The 19,635-nt window shown below is 43.8% G+C and overlaps 1 protein-coding gene across 1 annotated transcript in view; it reads right to left on the bottom strand.

The window, feature by feature from the left end:
* Positions 1-19,113, bottom strand: part of gpc3 (glypican 3) — a gene marked incomplete at both ends in the record, with an annotated part of 133,213 nt that extends 114,100 nt beyond the window's left edge. The window contains 3 exon segments of the mRNA XM_080501768.1: positions 6,845-7,006; positions 18,958-18,969; positions 18,972-19,113. Coding sequence (XP_080357894.1) covers positions 6,845-7,006; positions 18,958-18,969; positions 18,972-19,113 — 316 coding nt within the window.
* Between the last annotated feature and the right edge of the window lie 522 nt (positions 19,114-19,635).

Genomic DNA, 19,635 nt, shown 5'->3' with positions numbered 1-19,635 from the left:
AGAGTTTTAAATGAAAAAGTTTTCCTTGTGAAAATTGGAATTCTTCAAAGGACGTCACAAATACTTTCAAAAGACATCCAAACATGCACAGTTCGAATCAGCAGACGTAAGCTTTGGTCTCAGTGAAGAGGCTTATAATGAGGGAACGCAAATCAGCTTCATCTTTGTGTTTAAAAAAAAAAAAATGGTTGAACAAACAATTTTCATGTTCATATTCAGAAGAAATTAAATAGACCGTATCCATGTTGTCTGACTCAGTCCGTATTCTCCTGGGACTTGGGAGGTTTCTGGTTGACAGTCACCATGACAACACTCCAACTCCGTCGTCTGTCATACCAATGTTGGTGTTTATAGCTTATCGTTTTCTACAGCATCAACACGTGGTCCGACATGTAAACTACCTCGTTTCTGACGCTTCCGTGTTTTCAAAACTTTCAACCCATTGTTTTCAAAACTCAAAACTTTTCGGGAACAAAAAAATACAACTATGCATTCTCACTTGCCACGTTGTCGCGTGAACGGAGTGCAACATGGACAATATAGTGACTGCTTGACGACCGGAACGATTCAAAAAAAAGGAGACCTCAAAGGCATAAGCCTTCAATTTGGTGTTTCACTTGCATAAGACCGGAAAAGAATTGAGAGAGCTTGGCTACTTGCCCATGTCTTTCCCACCTTGAGCTGCAGATACGACTCAGTCTGCCTTTTCAACAGCTACATGATGATGCACACCTTTTGGTTACTTCAAGCGGTCTTGCAGAGCCTCGAAGGATCATATACGTCTGTATTACTATCCTTGACAAGTAAGCTTCGTGTGTAAAAGCTGTGTTATGCTTCTTTAAGATTTCTTGACTTACCCCGACATCGACTCAGCCACCTCAGTTCTGACTGAAATCCGAACAGATAAAAATCATGGACAGCTGCACGCAGCACCTCATACTAATGCACTGCCCTCAAATATCGGCCTCCATTACTTATTTACCAAATGAAACTCGGAGCATGCACAAGATCAGCCTCTCGTTTCAAAAGATTAGATGTAAAGATGTGCACCCTGTGCAGGTTTACAGATTCTCATTTTGAGCTTAATTGACAGCATCAGGCCACTGAGTGCAAGGCAATGTGAGCGTGCAGTGGGAGGGAAACGGCCTTATGATCTCTATAATGTGAATCCAAATGAAATCCAATAATCTGTCATACACGAGAGGCCGCTGCGAGTTGTCCATTAGGTGCTATTTCCCAGATATGCCATAAAGACATCGGCTCAGGGTCATTTGATTGTCAAATATGAGACGCGCGCAAGAGCTGCGCGTCGTTAGAAATTCCTAATGCCTCACCTATTTCCTGGTATTGATTTCCAGGAAGCCTGACGTTAAGGCTGCCTGTCATCTCGCTGCTTAAAAGACAGAGATCGACGGAGCCATTACTTTTCTGCTGTTTGGAGAAGTTGACTTCAAACGAGGGAGGAAAACCTCTGGTGGAGGCAGCAACTTGGGAAAGCGGAGCGGGGGCAGGTGGAGCTGGAAGGAGAGGAGGATGCTGGGAAAGCAGGGAGGAGAGCAGAGGGGATAGATGGAGAGAGCGAGAGAGAGAGAGAGAGAGAGAGAGCACTTGGAGATGGAGGAGAGGAGAGAGGGGAGGCCCTTTGATCTCTGGCAGAAGTGAGCACTGAAGAAAAGAGACAGAGAGCAGCACAGAAGATTGCAAACAAACCATGCGCTCAATTCCCAACAGCACCAACACCAGAACAAGAAGAGACAGACGGAGGGAGAAAAGTGAGCGAGACAGAAGTGAGAATGACAGGGTCACGGAGCGAGAGAGAGAGAGAGAGAGATTGAGAAGAAAGGAGGAGAAGACAGAGGATAAAACCGAAGTACAGGGAAACAGATAAGACCAGGATGTTAAAAGGATTTCAGTCCGGGGGCTGTTTGGGGAGTTCTCTCAAGTCCTATGCTAAAGCAATTAGTATTGAACCCCTTCTTGGAAAGAGCAGCCAAACCACAGCGGCAGGCTCTAACACAGTTAGAGTGGAACAACCAAGTCAAGCAAACCCCACGGTCCCCATTAAACCTCAAGTTTTAATTGGCGTGTCAGGATGGTGCTGGGTTTCACAGCCCATGAGTGCGCAAATGAAAAAGAAAACCCCCCCCCCAAAAAAAAAGTTGGCCCAAGCGAGTCCCCACATCCCACTTCAAGGGGGTAAAACCCCGAGACAGTAAACAGTTCTGCTTTGCTGGATTGAAAAGGGCCTGCGCAGCCTGATAACAAAGCTCGACATGAAATGCGAAAGGAATACTTCATAACAACTGTTGCTGCCTGGATACAGAGAAGCAGAAGTTGTGCACCTCTTTGTTATTCACAAGTTTACGTGAAGCTGGTTCCTAAAGTTCAACACCAAAGTTCCCGCTGAAGTTTTCAGGAAAAGTTGAGCCTCTGTGACTTTTTAGAAGTGCAGGAAATATTGAACTGAGAGAACAATGCCTCCACCTCACCCCATACAGTGCAGGATTCTAATTCAAAATACTTTTTTGTTTGTTTGTTTTTTATTCCAGTTGTACTCGAGCAACAGTTTGACTTCAAATCAGGACCTAATTGCTGGTCCCAGAAGCTCATTTATTTCCAAACATGCCCCTATAGTTCAGGTTATGGCTCTTAGCATTGATCCATATTAAAAATAAATAAACAAAGAAACTAATTTCTGTACTTTCAGCCTTCACATTTCAGCTATGTTAGATTTTGCATGGTGCAGGATTAGGTGCAACAGTGGCGTAGGGGTTTAAAACGCCAGAGTGATCGAGACTTCAAACTAATCCTATTTACACTACAACCGTAGCATCAGAGCACTACAATGCAAATAATCCTTAAAATACATTTCAGTGAATGGAAGTAACTTTAAATGCTTTCAACAAACCCAATCTGAACTGAAGCCTGCAAGATGAGGTGAGAAAACGTAACCGATAATCACAGTGCTGGTTGTCAATGTATCGTCATATTTACATCTCGTGTTGTTTCGTCTCCCTTCTGTAAAGTGTCTCTCTCATGGTTGCAAATGAGACGCCAGACCGATAAAGTACAAATACTTATTTCAGGCTCAAAAGCCCTTGTAGCGTTATTGGGGAGAAAGTTCAAGGAAAACTCTATAAAAGTGCAACAACGTGTCAAAACAGTAGCGGGATCTTCTCTGTAGGACTCGCCAACAAAGCACTGATCACGTGTCAAAGAGTTCGTTTCAATCTAACCCGGCCTGCCAAGTGCAAACTCTTCCTCAGCCTCGCGTATTCATCAGAGGCCAGAGCAGGAAACCTGAACAGAGAAAGTGCCCTTTGTTGCGTCGGAGTGGAACTTTTCCTTGGTGGGAGGTTTAATATTCTTTCCTAAAAGAGGCTGAAATGTTAAGTTCAAGACTCTTTAACACCTTTTAACTATACAACTTGAATCAATGCGACCTGAACCGCATCACTTGACTTTGTTCCGGTACACTTGACCCCACTGATTTTGTGTGATCAGTGGGGTGTAATAAGTAGTGTTGTCATACTCGAGAGCAGTCTTGATCTCAAAGGCACAATTTCAAGGTCTTGGCCTTCACTCAGCCTCGGCTCCTCAAAGTGTCTTCGCCCGGTGTCAGGTCACGTGTCCTTGACTAAAACACTAGTGTTAAATTCAACTGAAATGTAAAAAGGTAAATCATACTTTGTAGTTAGAATACAAGAAGAATTCAATGACAGGTCCAAGAGTGTTCAATTCCACAGTGTTTCATAAGTACCGGTAAGTGTAGATTTATTTCACCACCACGTGGATCAGCACAGACACATTCCTGACATGTGCAGGACACTGGCCTGAAGCATGAATGTTCTCACTTCCAGCTAAACCTGGTAAGTTGGGAGAAGCACCGTCAATAAATTTGATTGCTTTTCGAAAGCCTCGAATCGCTGCGGGCTACGTTTGTTTTCACTTCTAACTTTCATAACAGCCTCATTAAAGTGCCGGTCGCAGCCCACGACCAGAGGAGAACAAAAAGTAGACACAAAAATGTAAAAAAATAGGAATGCGCTCCTCTTTGGAGCCGGACTCTTGACGGTTAACGCCGCGCTACGGGATGAGCTCGACAAAAGGGCTGATGAACGAACCCGCCACTTCAATGACTGCACTGTTCAAAGAAGCGCTTAATGACGCTCCCGTCACCCGTCACCTGCATCCTCGGAGAACGTTCAGTCTGCTGCTGACCAACAAAGGCCAAATGTTAAATGAAGTGGAAAATGGCACGCTGTCACACCACGGCAACAGGAGTCGAAAACTTGAAAAGAAAATTGGTGCCCTGCAGTTGGAAAATATTCAGTTTGAGGTAAAAAATAAATAAATAAATAAAAGAGCAGATGATCTTGAAAATACATCACGTCCACGAAAACCAAGGATAATTGAAATCCCTGTGAAAATGGAGAGAAGTCGACATGTTAAGGTCTCATCAGAGTTGGAAGTTTTTGGAAAGTACTTTTTTCTTCTTTTTTTTTTACTCCCATCATTGACGACGCACATCGACTTGGAAACTTTTCAGCATCGGGCTTCGTTCAGTAGAAACCCTCTTTTGTTCTTTCACACTCATTCAAAGATGAAGGCTACATCATGTATGCAATGGGTTCTGAATTTTATGCATCCACCGGCCAACTACCAGGCAATAGAATAGAAAAGAATAGAATAGAATATTAAAAAGCAAAAAATTGAAATTGTACAGTCCCTGTTTCTTTTATGTTCTTAATAATACAACTCTTACATCAAACAACAGAGAATTTATTCAGAGGTTGGCTGTTTTATACACGACTCTCAAGATAAATATTCACAAACCTTATAAAAATAAAGAAAATCTTCGGGGAGATTTTGTCATACATGTCGATATAGAATAGTTTGGATTCAGTATCATGATTAGATTCCAACCAGCGCCACTGTTGTAATGGTCAAAGACTCACAACAACTGGTGTTTTCACAATATGTAAAACATTGGCAGTAAAGGCTTTTACGCAAGACATTTACTGATTACTACTAAATGTCGTCGGTTTTATCAGCTCAACATGTTTTTTTGTCTGTCGTTCACTTTGTGAAGAGTAGAAAAAACTTTGAGGACGTCACAGTTTCGGGAGTTCTTTGTTATATATCAGACTCGGAACAGTACAGTAAATATGAAGCTGCTCGGTTCAGCATGGAAATCCTCTACACAGTAAACAAATAAATAATGTCATCTTTTTACTGGCTCTTCTTCTTGTTTCAGGCATCATTTTTCAAAAAAGAATGTGTCTGAGTCTGTTGTTTTTCGAGGCATAAAGTGACACACGCTTTGAACAGAACACATGGAACGCAAGTTCAGGAAACATCGAGCGTCATTTCTATCATCACAAGCTCGGACAAATTACAATCACAGTCGCCTGAGATACAGAAGCACCTGCTACCTGGTGGAAAACATCCCTTGAAACAGAGTTTTGGAGCTTGAAGATGAGCGGTTTTGAACTGTGGGCCAACAAGGGGAGGAAAGAAGCACTTGTGTAGAACCAGCTGGGATTTTTTCTTCAGCGTTCAAAGCCTTCTTGATGCGACGGTGTCACGTCGTTTTATCTCCCTCTTCAGTGCCTTTGCTTCCACCGTTGTTCCACCGGGTGTCATCTCTCTGCTCAGTCGCTCCCTCTCAGCAGCCGCCTGCCTCCTTCATCTCCGTCATTTTCCTCATTGCACCCACCTGCTTTCTTTTTTTTTTGTGCACATGTGAAGGTGAACTTGCCCTGCCTGCAGCCTCTCCTCTGGCCGCTCTCATCCATGTTTCCAGGTTTCTTTCACCAACTTCCCACAATTTTTTTTTTCATCCTCTCTTGTTTTTGGTTTTTTTTTTACCGCCCTGTGAATAATAGTCATCATTGCCTGCAGTGCGCCAAATCTCAGGAGGCTGTCACTTTCTGGAACAACATGTCTGGCGCCGACAACCGCACTACATCTAAAGTCACTTAAACCGCTCGTCTCTGCCATTCTAACATTTAGCTGAACAGCAGCCGAACGCCCCGTCCCTGTCTGTCTGCGCGCATTATGCTTCTGCTTTATTTACATGTGACTCACTGTCTGGAGGAGTGAGCTGCTGTCATGCCGGAGATGTTGGGAGCCAAGAAAGTCGGGGCCGACGCGAGCTGCTTTTGGGATGGTGAATTCTGGCAATCAGGATGTGTCGTTTGTCGTCACGCGTCGGTACATTCAAGACTATAATGCTGCTTTCCAGTTGCCTTTGACCTCAGGAGGGTGTTGCAGAGCAGAAATACTAAAGACCCTTTACTCTTTACCAGCAGCATTGAAGACCCTTGGTGGGGCAGGTGCTCATGTTTGGTACCTTCTACATGCCTTCCTGTAGAAAATTAGGAATGCTGCGCATACTTAAGTGGTGGGAGACTTTCAACCAGGCTCAATTTATTAAACTGGTTCGGATTATGTCAACCATCTCATAATAGCATGAACATTGTTTGGGTTTTTTTCCCCCTATCCAACACCATCTTTGATATAATGCAGTGTGCACATCATTCCCATGCAAATTCCAAAAGCAGATTAGAGCATTTTTGGGGGGTATTTGTTTTTGTGCCACAGTATATTGTAGGATATAGCACATCAAGGAGACAGTTTTTTTTTCATTTAGAAATATTTTCAAGAGAAAAACACATGAAAAATGCTTTGATAAGTCTTGAATTATTCTACATCAACACGATTAAGATTTCCAAATAAAATATTTTAATGAGTGCCCCTACAAACATTGCATCCGACTATTGCAAGACTATTTCAAGCTCTGAAATTCCTGAAAATCATCACTATTGTAGTGGGTGCTTACCTTGGAATATGGCGGCGTTTTGGATGATGAGGCGTTTGAGCTGTGCGCTGACCACCTGCAGGCCGGACTCCATGTTGCCGCGTGCGGCTACCTGATATCGCTCCTCCATCTTCTTGGAGCAGCAAGTCGGGGCTTTGGTTTGGCAAACCTGCAAATCTGCGCCTGAAATCAGCAGAGACAGGACGGCGGCCTGGATGAGCAGTGGGAAATCTACTTGTGCTTAATTCTCACAAATAGGAGCCTCTGCTTTCACAAACACACACTCACACACACACACACACACACACGCACAGTGAAGTAACTCTATCTACAGAAGATTCTGCAGCCCTGATGAGTCTATGATTATTATGTATAGGCTGTGTTATCTCGCAGGGCTGGAGACAAAAAATAAATTCCCCGCTTCAAAATGAGCCATTCTGATGCACATTCAAGCAAAACACCGAACCGGTGCAGCTTTCCTCCGAGATCAATTTGGTCAACAGAAACTTTTCCATCACTGGAGGTTACACTTTCCACTCCAAGGATCAAAAGAAGAAGAAGAAGAAGAAAACAAAAAAAAGGATATTTTCAGGCACAAAGATGAGACGTGGGAGCAATGTGGCATGCAGACAACCAAGCCCAGGTTTCAGCATGCTTCCATTATGTGCGGTATGGAGAGGGTGATGAAACAACCACTGTGCAGCCAGTTGTGGACACTAAAGGTTGTTTAGACAGATGAGAAATAATTGGATTTTTTTTATTTTTTCAGACCTCGTTTCTTAAAGCAAAGGAGCAAATACAGAAACCTAAATGGAAGATCGACGCCCCGCAAAGGCCAATTCAAAGACTCCCGATGAGGATGGCGATAAAGAGAGAGCAGTGCGAACTCGTGAAGCTGAAGGCCTTGGCCACCGCCATTGTGGTGTGGATTACAGTACATCTCCCCGTTAGGATACACCGAAGGACGCGTCGCACAAAAAGCCTTTCTTCTCCCTTTATCACGTTCCTCCGCCATCACAATGCCACAGTCGTGTGGCAAGAAAGTGTGAAATCTGCTCAAAAAGTTTGAAAAGAGATTTGACTGTCATTCAGAGTAATGGCTTCTACGCCGCCACGTCTCGACAACAGAGGAAGGAACACAAATTTTTGTGTCAGACCACCTTTTAAAAGAAAATATGCGCGTTCTCAAAAAAACAAAAAAAACAGATATAAATTCCCACTTTAATTCCCCAATCTCTCCTTTAAAGTGATGCCTGCAGACGTAAGTGGGGCAAAAAAGAGCCACGCGGTGTTTAAGCACAGAGAGGAGCTCCTTGCCGCGGCGCCTCCCTGCAGTCCCGCACGGCTGCCGCTGCAGTCGGCGTGCTGCATCGAGGACTCGCCGCCGTCTGCGGGGCCTGCTGCCGGAGAGGCGTCACTGATACGAGGTGGCCTGATTGATGGTGTGGTAAACAAATGTCACGGGAGTCTGCTGGCTTCAGCTGCCGCCGCCCGGTTGTGCCGGGAGAATAAAAGAAACGGAAGCTGAAAGATTAATTTGGGGGTGAGCACGAAGAGGGAGGGCGCTCGGATTGCAAATGTATCAGAAAAGTCTTGATAACTAGCATGTCAGAAGGATGGGGGGGGGGGGGGGGGGGGTGAGGGGGGGCTTTTCTGTGGAGATGGAGGGTTTATCTTGCTGACAAAAGAGGAATTTCTCCAAAGGTTTGAGCCTTTGTCTCTTTGAGATCTTCAAACAAAAGATTTCGGAAAACAGAGCTCAGGCTGCAACAATGCAAACAGCAGGAACGCAGGAAGTTAAACTACCGGGAGATGCAACAGGAGTGACAGTTGTGATAATTAATAAGCGCTGGAGAATCAAAGGGAGAAGAGCTCCTGCTCACTCTCTGACTTTCCCGTCAAAGTTTGAGGTGCACCGTCTAATGAGCGAAAAGAGGCAATAAAGCTGTCGCACAGCACCTTTTGTATGCATACTGACAGGCTTAATATCTTAAATCAATACCGACAAAAGACTCCTGACAGATAAGATCAAGTTAATTTCAGCCTGCAGGGGCAAAATTATTAAGCTGTCAATAGCATGGAGGGGAGGTGAGCGCGGCCGGAGCCCGAAAAGAGACGGGGGGATTTAGCAATTATCTCTGGAGAAAACCGACAGATTCGTCTGCACATTGGTCGTTTTTCACAGATGATAAATGTGTTTCATTACAGAAGTGACTGAAGGATTCGGAAGGGAAATGATTCCCCGCAGAGCTTCACAAATAATAAAATCACACTGTCTAAATAAAGCCTTCTTTGTGACTGACAGATCACTCGGGAATAAGCTTCCTCCTTCTTTCTTTCTTTTTTTTTTTTTTTTTTACCTTTGCTTCAGGCTTAGCTCTGCTCCTCCTCACCTCACATCTTTTTACCCTCATTCCTTCTTTTCATCCACACAGTTTTGTTCTGGCCTTGTTTCTCTTCACTTTCCTTCAGCTTTAATCGCCACTGGGCACTGGGAGCAACTTCCCATCAGCCTGCTAGGGGTTAATTAGCGGATTTTTGTGTCCCGGTGGCCAAGTCTCACCAGACTAAATGAAGACAGACAAGGTGCAAGGCGAGGAGCAATTTAGATGTAAATTTCACATGACCTCAGTTCAAGGTGACGCCTTTCGATGATCAGACCCTGAAAGTGCGGCGGACGATTCAACATGCAGAGCGGTGACTGTTTTTTCTTTTATGAGTGTTGAGGCCTCCAAATGCCTTTTAAAAAAACACATTGATCGGCCGTCACCTTGTCACAGCCTCGCCTGACCGTCCCAGCTGCTTCCAGCCACAGAAAGTACGTTTTTCGAAGGCCGGCTTGTGGAGACAGCAGCCCTACACACACACACACACACACAGATCCCGAGAGGAGTCCTTCCCCTTACATCCCTAACAAGCTCGGGGACCCCAAGTCGAGGGAACGCGGGGCGGCCACGAATACAGCTTGTGTCTCGGTTTCCCAGCACCAATTAGAAAGCCATTGCTATGCAAGTTTAATGACAGAGACCATGGGGGGAAAAACAAGTTGTATTAAGATATAGAATATGCTAAAAGCTGTTCATTATGAGCATAAATTATACAAGAACTTCCAGTTTGGGAGTGGAAGCATGTGGGAATCCGTGGCTACCTCTCCGGGGCAAAACAAGCCAGTGTCATTTTGTAAAGACAATACGTGAAATAAAGATACGCAATTTACAACCAACCTGAGGAGTAATAATATCATTAGCTACTGGGGATTTCATGTATTACATGTATTTTTAGAGCTCGCTGCTCCAGTTTAACTCGTTTCATGAAGCAATAGGATAAAAAGTGGAAGTCTGTGTGTGAAAAAGCCAAAAATCATCTAAACTTTAAGGTTTTTTTTCCTGTTAAAGTCAACATCAAACGATGAGGTAGTAAACACAAGTCCCTTCATTAAAGCGGCGTTCTTCAAAAATGGACAAGCAAACGAACAAGCTCCCAATCACAGTTTAATGAGACACAAAAAGACCTCTTGTGCTTCAGGTCAGATGATCCACCTATTTGGCCGCTGTCATTTCAACAGCAGCATTTGTTCTTTTGTTGTTCACATTAATTTTTGTGACAAACAAGCCCAGGTGTCCCGACCCTGCAGATAATTACTGCTCACAGCCAGAGAGTGGCTATCACGCCACACTCAGCTGTAATTATACCGCCAGACAGAGAGAGAGAGAGAGAGAGAGAGAGAGACAGAAAGAAAGAAAGAAAGAAAGAAAGGGTGGTGAGGAAAGCCACCCTCATCAATGAGAATCCCTCCCACCCCCTGCACCACTCCTTCATGCTGCTGACATGTGTGCAGACACTAACAATACGCTATAAATGTGAACAAAATCGAGAGAACCTAACATTCCTAAGGACTGATGACGAATCGGATGCCATCAAGGGAGAGTCTCAACCATGAGGGTTCTTCCACACGACGAAAAGAAAACATCTTTCTCCCCAGACTTCTCCAAAACAATTCTTTCCACACGTCACTATGAGCACGGCTCAACAGGAGGCTTCAGGACATGTACTACTACAATAACGCGGAAGGAGACACAGCACATAGACCTTTGGAAGTAGATTCCTATCCATAAACCTGTATACAACTCTTGATAACTCCAGTTCTATAGGTCTATGTCCGCACTCGTCCTGCTATTGGCGTCATGCAGCTTCTGCAGCTTGTCGTCCCTGACTGTTGTGGTTATTTGATGACATCACGGACCACGGTGGGGGCAAGAGGGGGGCGATTATGTCATTTTTTTCCACGGATGATCCTCTTTGCCGTCCACACCCCGGGGGGTTGGACAGCACATGCCGGGGTTTTAGAATTTCCCCACTCTGGGACCCGTGTTAAAAAAAAAAAGACTGCCTCATGTGGATGACAGGCACAAAAACAGCTTGTTTAGGTTCACCGGTTTCCTGGTGTGGACGGCCCCTAGAACTACCGTTATGGACGATAAAACGAGAATACGGACCGCGAGTCATACCACTATGGGTCCACCGTGTTCGTTTACAGGCGCATGAGCAGAAGGAAATATTTATAACGAGAAGGGAGGGGGAGACATGCACATGCACAGTAAGAGCGCTCCGCATTTATTGATTTGAAGGATTTCAAAGTACATTATACACATTTGGAAGGATCATTAAGCATATTTGACACAAAAACATGCTAGTGTATTGAGGTTGACAAGATTGTGTATTTTTAGCGTGTTGGATAGGATCAATGTTTGTTTTATAATTATTCCCCCAGATTTCTACACCACAAATAAGAAAGTTGTATAATACGTTGAGTGAATTTTGATTGAATAATGATTAGATTATATGCTGATTTTGCTTATTTTGACTTCAGGATATATATATATATATATATATATATATATATCAAAAGTAATTCCGAAAAATTTATTTACATGCACTTCTTCAATTTGTTTACCATTAAGAGAACGGTAAACAAAGAGAAACAAAGCCATATGATACTATACTAAATATATATGGAAATATACCAGATATATGAAAAATATGTAAAATATCAGTAAGAAATACCAATATGTAAAAGTACGTTGTGTTTATTTTATCCAAAACAATTCGGAAATCTCATCGGTGGACGAGTTGTCCGATGCGATTTCACGAGAAAACATTGTCGAGTCAAACACAGAGAGAGACGGGTGAAAAATGAAGACCAGGAGAACAAGTTTGAGGACAGAGAGTAACGAACGACGAAGAGACAGAAAGAACAAAGGAAAACCAAAGAAATAATGGCGGGGGAAGGAAGGAGGGTATGAAGTGGAAGGAAACTTTGAAACAAAGGAAAAGATGAAGAAAAACAGTGCTAAATGACACACAAAGGAAGAAATCAGAACCAGGAAAAGTGACAGATGGAAAGTGAAGATGTAAAGGAGAAGGAGTTGGACGTTACAAAGGATGGATAAATAGAAGGAACATGTAGGGAAGAGAGGAAGAAAACCAGAAAGAAAGAAGGCTTCTGGGTGCTGGAGTCACTCGTCCTCTGGCAGTCTGTTTTCACTCCTCCACTGGGTGAGAAGCTGCCCCCCCCCCCCCCCCCCTCCCTTATGAATAAGTCTTTCAGACCTTCGTCTCAAACCAACACTGACCGAGCTGCTTTCACACTGGTGTCCTGAGGTTAGAGCTCTCACAGCCGCCAACAGCCTCTCCACACACCCACCACCCACCACCCCCGTTATTCCTCTCATATCCACTGCAACGTGGTTTCGCTCCACTCGCTCCTTCTGACGCTGGAAATACAAACTTATTCCTCCTCGTTTTTTGGTGTTTTGCCTCCCGGCAGCACACACTGCATTATTAGGATTCTGCTCTGCCTTCCTGCGGACATCTCTCTGAATCAGCCGCCTCGCCCACACACTACTCCATGTCAATACGGGCCATTTCGCGTCTCCCTCCAGCCACACACACACACACACACACACACACACACACACACACACACACACACACACACACACACACACACACACACACACACACACACACACACACACACAGAAAGTGATACTCGCCTCAGTCACATCCTCAACATGGGCTTTCATCAATCTTTCATTGCCTCAGTGAAGAATCAGTGTTACACTAAATAGTATAACAAGCCTTCTGTTTACCAAGGCCGGAAGTTTTACTCACAACACAGACATGACCCCAACTTTTCCTCTCTAAATTAGTAATAATGATGCATTATGCGTGATTGGATGAATCAAAAAATTTTAAAAACTATTTCTAAGGCGTTTTTTTCTTTTTCCTCCACTACCCTTGGTCCTTGAGTAAATCACACAACAGAACAAATCTCAGCATTTGCTGGATGTCAGCATCAGCCAATCCAAAACAATATCTAGTGGTTTTAAAATATGAGTTCAAGTTCAGTATATCTCGCCACACAACTACAGGTTTCTTTGAAGGAGTCCAGTTTCAATCAGATCTGCCGAATCAGCCTTTTGAAAGATGACGACTCAGCTTCTTGAACAAAAGAAAAAAAAATTTAAAAGGAGAGCATTTTTTTGCTTGTTGCCCGTTGCCAACAACCTCCAGCATTTCATGATGAATCCACTACTAAGTATCTGATCGCTTGGACTCAATTTGTAATGATGTTTAAAAAAATTTTAAAAAGGCGTTTTGCACTTTTGTCCTTGAAGCTTCTACATTGTTGTGGTCGCCATCCCATCGGAGGGAAACCCACACCTTAACAGAGAGAACATGCAAATTCTGCACAGAAGACCAGTCGTTGGGACGGTAGAGTTGTTTCTTCCTGTTTACTGGAAGAGGAGCGCCATAGTCTCTCTGCTGGTGTTTCAGCAAGGAGGAGCCAAATGCAGACATGGACTTGAACAAAAAAAGTATTTTTAATAAAGACAAAAAGCAACAACAACAGTATACTCACAGTGTACTCACAGGAAAGTAGCCACTAAAACAGGTGTCACTTGGACAGGTTTCCACATTAATAACACAGACACACAAGACACAGCAGGCACAATCAGGGAGGAGGATGATAAGAAGGAGCACCGGGCCAAAAACAGGCGTAATGGAAAGGGAGACTAAGGCACAGGTACAAGTAAAGGAGGGCAGACGGTGTTCGCGACTGCATGGGGAGGATACAAAGAACAGAGCAAGACATGAAACCAGACCAACAGAAGCAGGGAACAATGGAAACAATGTGAAAGTCATGATGACAAAGAGAAACCCAAACCGTAGACAGAAAATCCAGATGAAATGCTGGGGAAGCGAAACTCGGCCCGACTGTCAGCGATTAGCATTAGCCACATTAGCTTCCTTTTACATGATCTGTCAGTTGCTGTGCGTGTGCCGGCAGTTCTCATCTGTTTATATACATTTGTATCTTGAAAAATGGCAACGTCCAGGTTATAGATCTTCTTACAACATGAGCGCTCAACTTAATGACAGGCAATACAGCAACTAACACCAATAAGACGGCTTTATTAGAACCCGCGCAAATGAAGGAGACATTTAAAAGTAACAGAAGAGTGACTTTCTTGACTTGATGGTCAATTTTCAGTAATTTTCACAACATCAGACGTGAACTCAGTCTCGTGGTATTTATTATTAATATTGTAGTCTGAAGTTGATGTTGCGAGTTGCTGAGAACAGCTGGTGTTTGTGTCGTTTCAACCAACTTGGGTGAAGGCCCTGTACAGAAAATGAACTTTTAATGTTTGTCTTGTCACTGCAATTCTTTAACGGCCTAATTAGCAGAACTTGTAACAGATGAAAATGCCAACGCCGCTCCCATCCGTGACTTTGTTGCATTTATCCACTTTTCGCTTTCATTTCCTGCTCATAATATTTAATCGGCCTTTAACATTTTTAAACGCAAACGCAACACTGCTGACATTTTTCCTGTGAACACCGCTAAAGTTTTAATTTATTCAAAAACACACTGGCAGCGTGTGCATGAATATTTATGATAGAACAATAGGTCATAAATGATCAGAAGCTAAACAATTATGAAAAATAAAGCAAACATCCTTCCTGATAATATACGTAAACACACATAATACCTGCATATGCTTTGTCTAAACAGAGTAGTCATTTTTGGTTAATACCAGACTTTCTGATGATTTTCTTCAATTCCATGGGAAAATAAAAAGCAGAATTCTTCCTGTGCTGGTTATATGATTTTTGCTTGCCAAGCCTTTATATATAGTCTGAAACTGCCATAACTGTTCAATTTACGTCTTTGTTTACACTTTAAATAAAATCAGTTCTTAAGGTGTGTTTAACAAAACAATTAATGACGATACCTTCCAGGTATCCATCACAAGCCAACCACAGGGAGGCAATCACACACACTCTTAGTCATTCCTGAAGGAAATTTAAAGTTACTCTCCCAGACAAAAATTAAATCTTTAAAATGTACTTTTCATAAAAATCATCACTTCTGCACAGAGAATAAAACCTATACAGGAGAGCATCACCACTCATGTCCACTCATTTCCAACCCCACAGCTGCCTAAATCCATCACACCAAAGTCCCATATATTTATAAACAAACAAACAAACAAAAGACTTTCCCAAAGAAAAGAGTAGTGAAGCCATGAGAATAATCAAAGTTTACAGATGGATCTTGCCTTAAAAAGGTTCTGAGACGTCAACAAACCGGGGTACGTTTTGTGAAATTTAAATTCGGGTGAAATAAGCGTTTGTGTGAGTGTCGTGACAAATTCCCTTCAGAAAGATTTTAATAACGTACTAGAGACGTACATCAACAGCTAAACTGAATATTTTCCTTTTTCCCCATGTGGATTCTGGTGGAGTAACTTAAAAGCCACAAGTCAACACTAGAAATATGGGAACCAGAGGAAACCCAGGTCGACGTGCAAGGAAAACGCACACATTGTCTTTTTTTAGATTTAAAGACAGATATTACCTTAAGATCAGATACGCGGGGAGGCGAGAGGCCCGTCATTGATAGAACCTGAGGATATCTGCTCCTCCCTCTCCTCCGCCCTCAGACACACCACCTCCTGCTTTCACTGCACCTCTGCATTGATTTCCTCACAAAGTATCAGCTGCGACCTAAACTGGATTTCATCCTATTAATAGTATTTAATGGAGAAACAGATCTGGCAACAAGCTTGAGTGACACTTTTCTGATGGCGGTATCATTGTACGGCAGAGTGAAGAAATATGTGTACGGGTTAGTGGATAGCTTTACATGCTGCGCTGCAACAAGACGCCTCTGGAACGTTGGACAGTGCGACTGTGTGGTCAGTAAAACGTTGAGTGTTAATTGTAAATGCTGGCGTGTTGAGGAGCAACGTACCAAACATCAATGAACACTCATTTTATGTAAAATGTTGTTTTAATTACTGTGGAATTGTAAATAAAATATTCCAATCACCTCTGTTTAATCGTTAAATATCACAATGTTATGTTCTAAAAAATAAGGAAGCTGTTCAAACCATAATAGTTGTAATTCAACCATATTTAATTTTTTTTTTTTTTTTTTTTCATTCATTTCTATTTTTTGTTTCTGTTTCTTATTTCTATTGTTGTCATGGTTCACATTTTCGTTTCTTGTGCTATTTTGAGATTCTGACTTGGTCTCTTGTTTCAAACCGCTGGATTTCCCCTCCTTGTGTCTTGATTGCTGCTCCCCTCCCTAATGTGTTTCACCTGTGTGTGATTATCTTCACCTGGTGGCTGTGCTTTACGTTGGCCGTCTTCCGATTGTTGGTTCATCTGTGTTTGTTTCAGGTTGCTTTCCGGTGTCTCTGCATTTACAGTCTCCTGAGATGTCGAGGATTTAGTGTTTTGAGAATTTGGTTGTTTGTTTTGTTTTTTTTGTGCTCTAGTAAAATGAGTTTCTGCTCCGTAGTATTTGTACTGGAAAAACGATTAACGATCAAGTTTTACAACACTTGAGACTATTTTCGTGGCTTCAATACTCTTTCTTAGAGACAATCAGGCTTTTTTTTCTGGCAGTCAAATGTTGATATTTTCCCTTCAGCTGCGATGACGCCATCTTTGATATCCCAGAAATCCATGCGACAGGTTGACATCAGTTAGTATCCTTCCAGCTATTCACATTTCAGTTGTCAAGAATTCTGTTGTGCCTTGCCACAGCCAGATGCACCACTGATTCAACCTCAAATAGATATTTTATGGGAAGTATATTTGAAAGATTTTTTTCTTCTGGTAAAGCGACATTTAAGTGTTTAAAATGTCATATAAACAGTGAATGGATGAGACCCAGCTCCTGTGGAGATTCACCTAATTCAGAAGCACAGGAGGCCAGAGACAGATGGAGGTGGTGGAAGGCGGGATACGCCCTGAACAGCTCAAATTCACACCCACAGGCAATTTTGAGACGCCAATAAACCTTCAACCGCATGTTTTTAGACTGTGGTAAGAAAACAGAGTGTCTTGGGGAAGATCCACGCACACCCAGGGAGGAAATGCTCAACTCAACACAAAAAGCCTTCAAATCTATGCGATAATAACTGTGAGGCAATGTCCAGCCCTGTAAGGGTAGCAGATGCACCCACATGGTGTGATGAGCCTTCATATCCAAAATCTCAGTAACCCCACCACCTCCTCTAAATACAAATCAGCTCATCTGTATCTTTTTTTTAAATGACATCATTAATTCCACAGAGAAGGACCCCCAGAAGGTTGAAACCATGGTTTCATGGGCCTCCAACTGTTTAACCAATGGCAGCAATCAATCAGCCACAGAGCACCAATGAGACGCGGTAAACCAAACCGTGGCTATTCTGGCTGAGATTTATGGTCCTCTGCCTGACTGGTGAATTGATTTCCAGTCTAAGTGATGGTTGTGACCAGCAGGACGTCCAGCTCGGGCTGAGTGAAGCTTCCCCCCCTCCCTCCACTTGGCTTGCAGATGAAACCCCCGATGGCGAAGGTGCGTGTGATCAACCATGGATGCATGGAGAATTGTGGCGCTCAGTGGTTGTGCACTTTTACAAGATGGAAGATTAATATACGTTGGGAGGCAGCGTGACAACAACCTGCTCCTGAGTGCATCTTTCTTGCACGTTCCATTTGAAGCATCCTGTGATTTGTTGCCCCTCTCCCCTGTTTATGGAACATTTTGTGTTATTTAACAAATTCACTCGAGTGTGAGTGTGAGTGTGTGTGTGTGTGTGTGTGTGTGTGTGTGTGTGTGTGTGTGTGTGTGTGTGTGTGTGTGTGTGTGTCCTGCACGCGGTGAGGTGGTGAGAACAAGTGAACCTGGAGCACTTCCCCGTGCTGACATGACACTAAAACGCCCAATTAACATTTGCAGCTGGCTGTGATTCAGCCACATGAGAGCTTTTCCATTAACATACCGAATCAGAATGCAACAGGCTCCCAACACGACGTGCTCTGCAGAACTGCACAAAGAAATTAATTATTCCACCCAGGATAAGCCGCTCTCGTCAACACGCGCACTCCGACTCTGACACTTGAGCTCCATGTAACAATTATCCTAACTTAATCACCACTTTTTTCTTTTTAACTAAAGAGCTTTTTTGCTTGGTCACAAGTCACATTAACAACAATTGATATTGTGTGACTATGTGATTGAAGAAAAGACAGCCAGGGTGACAAACATGACCAACAGCCGTCGCTGCTTCTTGACTTGTTTTTTCCTTCCATTCAACCACAAGATTTCATCCCACATAGAAAATAAATAGAAAGTAGACTAGAGAAATATGTTCACATCTCGTTCAATGCATGGACCAAATCAAAGTTGGGGTGCAGGGCAGCCCGCTTCTCTTCATGTTGGCATCAATACGAGAACAAATCTATTGTTCTGGGCTATTATTTCACAGTTAACTTATGTAATTCAACTTACTTTTTTTGTACCTGATTCCTAACAAGGCTGGGTTGGGGAGGGGGGGGGGGGGGGGGGTTCTGTAGAGCTATAGTAAATGTTCATCCAGAGTGAGTTGGTTTGGATCTCACTGCTAATTCAGGAGAGGTCAGACTCTAGAAGCTGCTCGGTATAGAAACATGTTGTGATGTGGGAATGAAGTGGGGAAATGATTAAAGTGCGCGGAGGGAGAAAAGAAAAATAAAATAAAAACAACCCGGTGTGCGTAAAGCTCGAGACTGAGGAGAGTTACCTGACACCGGGTTTCGGGGACCCACTTGGATCCCGGGTGCAGGGACTGAAACACCGCTCGCACCTCCTGGCAGTTCGGCACCTGTCCGCCGGGCATCGAGAAGAGCTGCAGGAAGGCGCACAGGAAGAGCGCACGGCGCGGCGACGAGCCCCCCATGGCGCGAACGGACGCACGCAACTTCACAAAAAAACCGGACAGGGATGGAGTAACAACGCAGGAGATGGAACTTCGGCTCGTTAAAAGTTACGACGGGATCCGCTGGTGTGGAAGAAGCTGCAGCTCCCGGCTCGGCTCGGCTCGGCTCGGATCAGCATTCCCTCTTTATCTTCATGCTTGTCCCCATCGCGGTGCGTCCGCCCGGGAAAGCTGCTCGGCTGAGCCTCCTGGATGAAGATCCACCGTCGCTGGTAACTTGTGAGCCCGTCTTGCCTTTGCTGCACGGAGTCTGAGTGAGCGCCACTACGCACGTGCGGAGCGCGCACCCCCCCCCCCCCCCCCTTAAAGCACGCGCAAGTGCGCGCGCCTCCCGACTGATAGTGGAGATGTGAGCAGATACTGTGGCCCTGCTGGAGGTGCAGGAGTGGAGATATGAGGAGGGGATTAATGCGCTGTGCGGGCTTGTTGGCGCTTTAGATGAATGGCGCTGTTTGGTATTGGTCCGCAATTACTGCTCAGTCG

The sequence above is a fragment of the Blennius ocellaris genome (assembly GCF_963422515.1).
Source record: "Blennius ocellaris genome assembly, chromosome: 9".
Taxonomy (NCBI): Eukaryota; Metazoa; Chordata; class Actinopteri; order Blenniiformes; family Blenniidae; genus Blennius; species Blennius ocellaris.
This window is presented reverse-complemented; position numbering and strand designations above follow the sequence as displayed.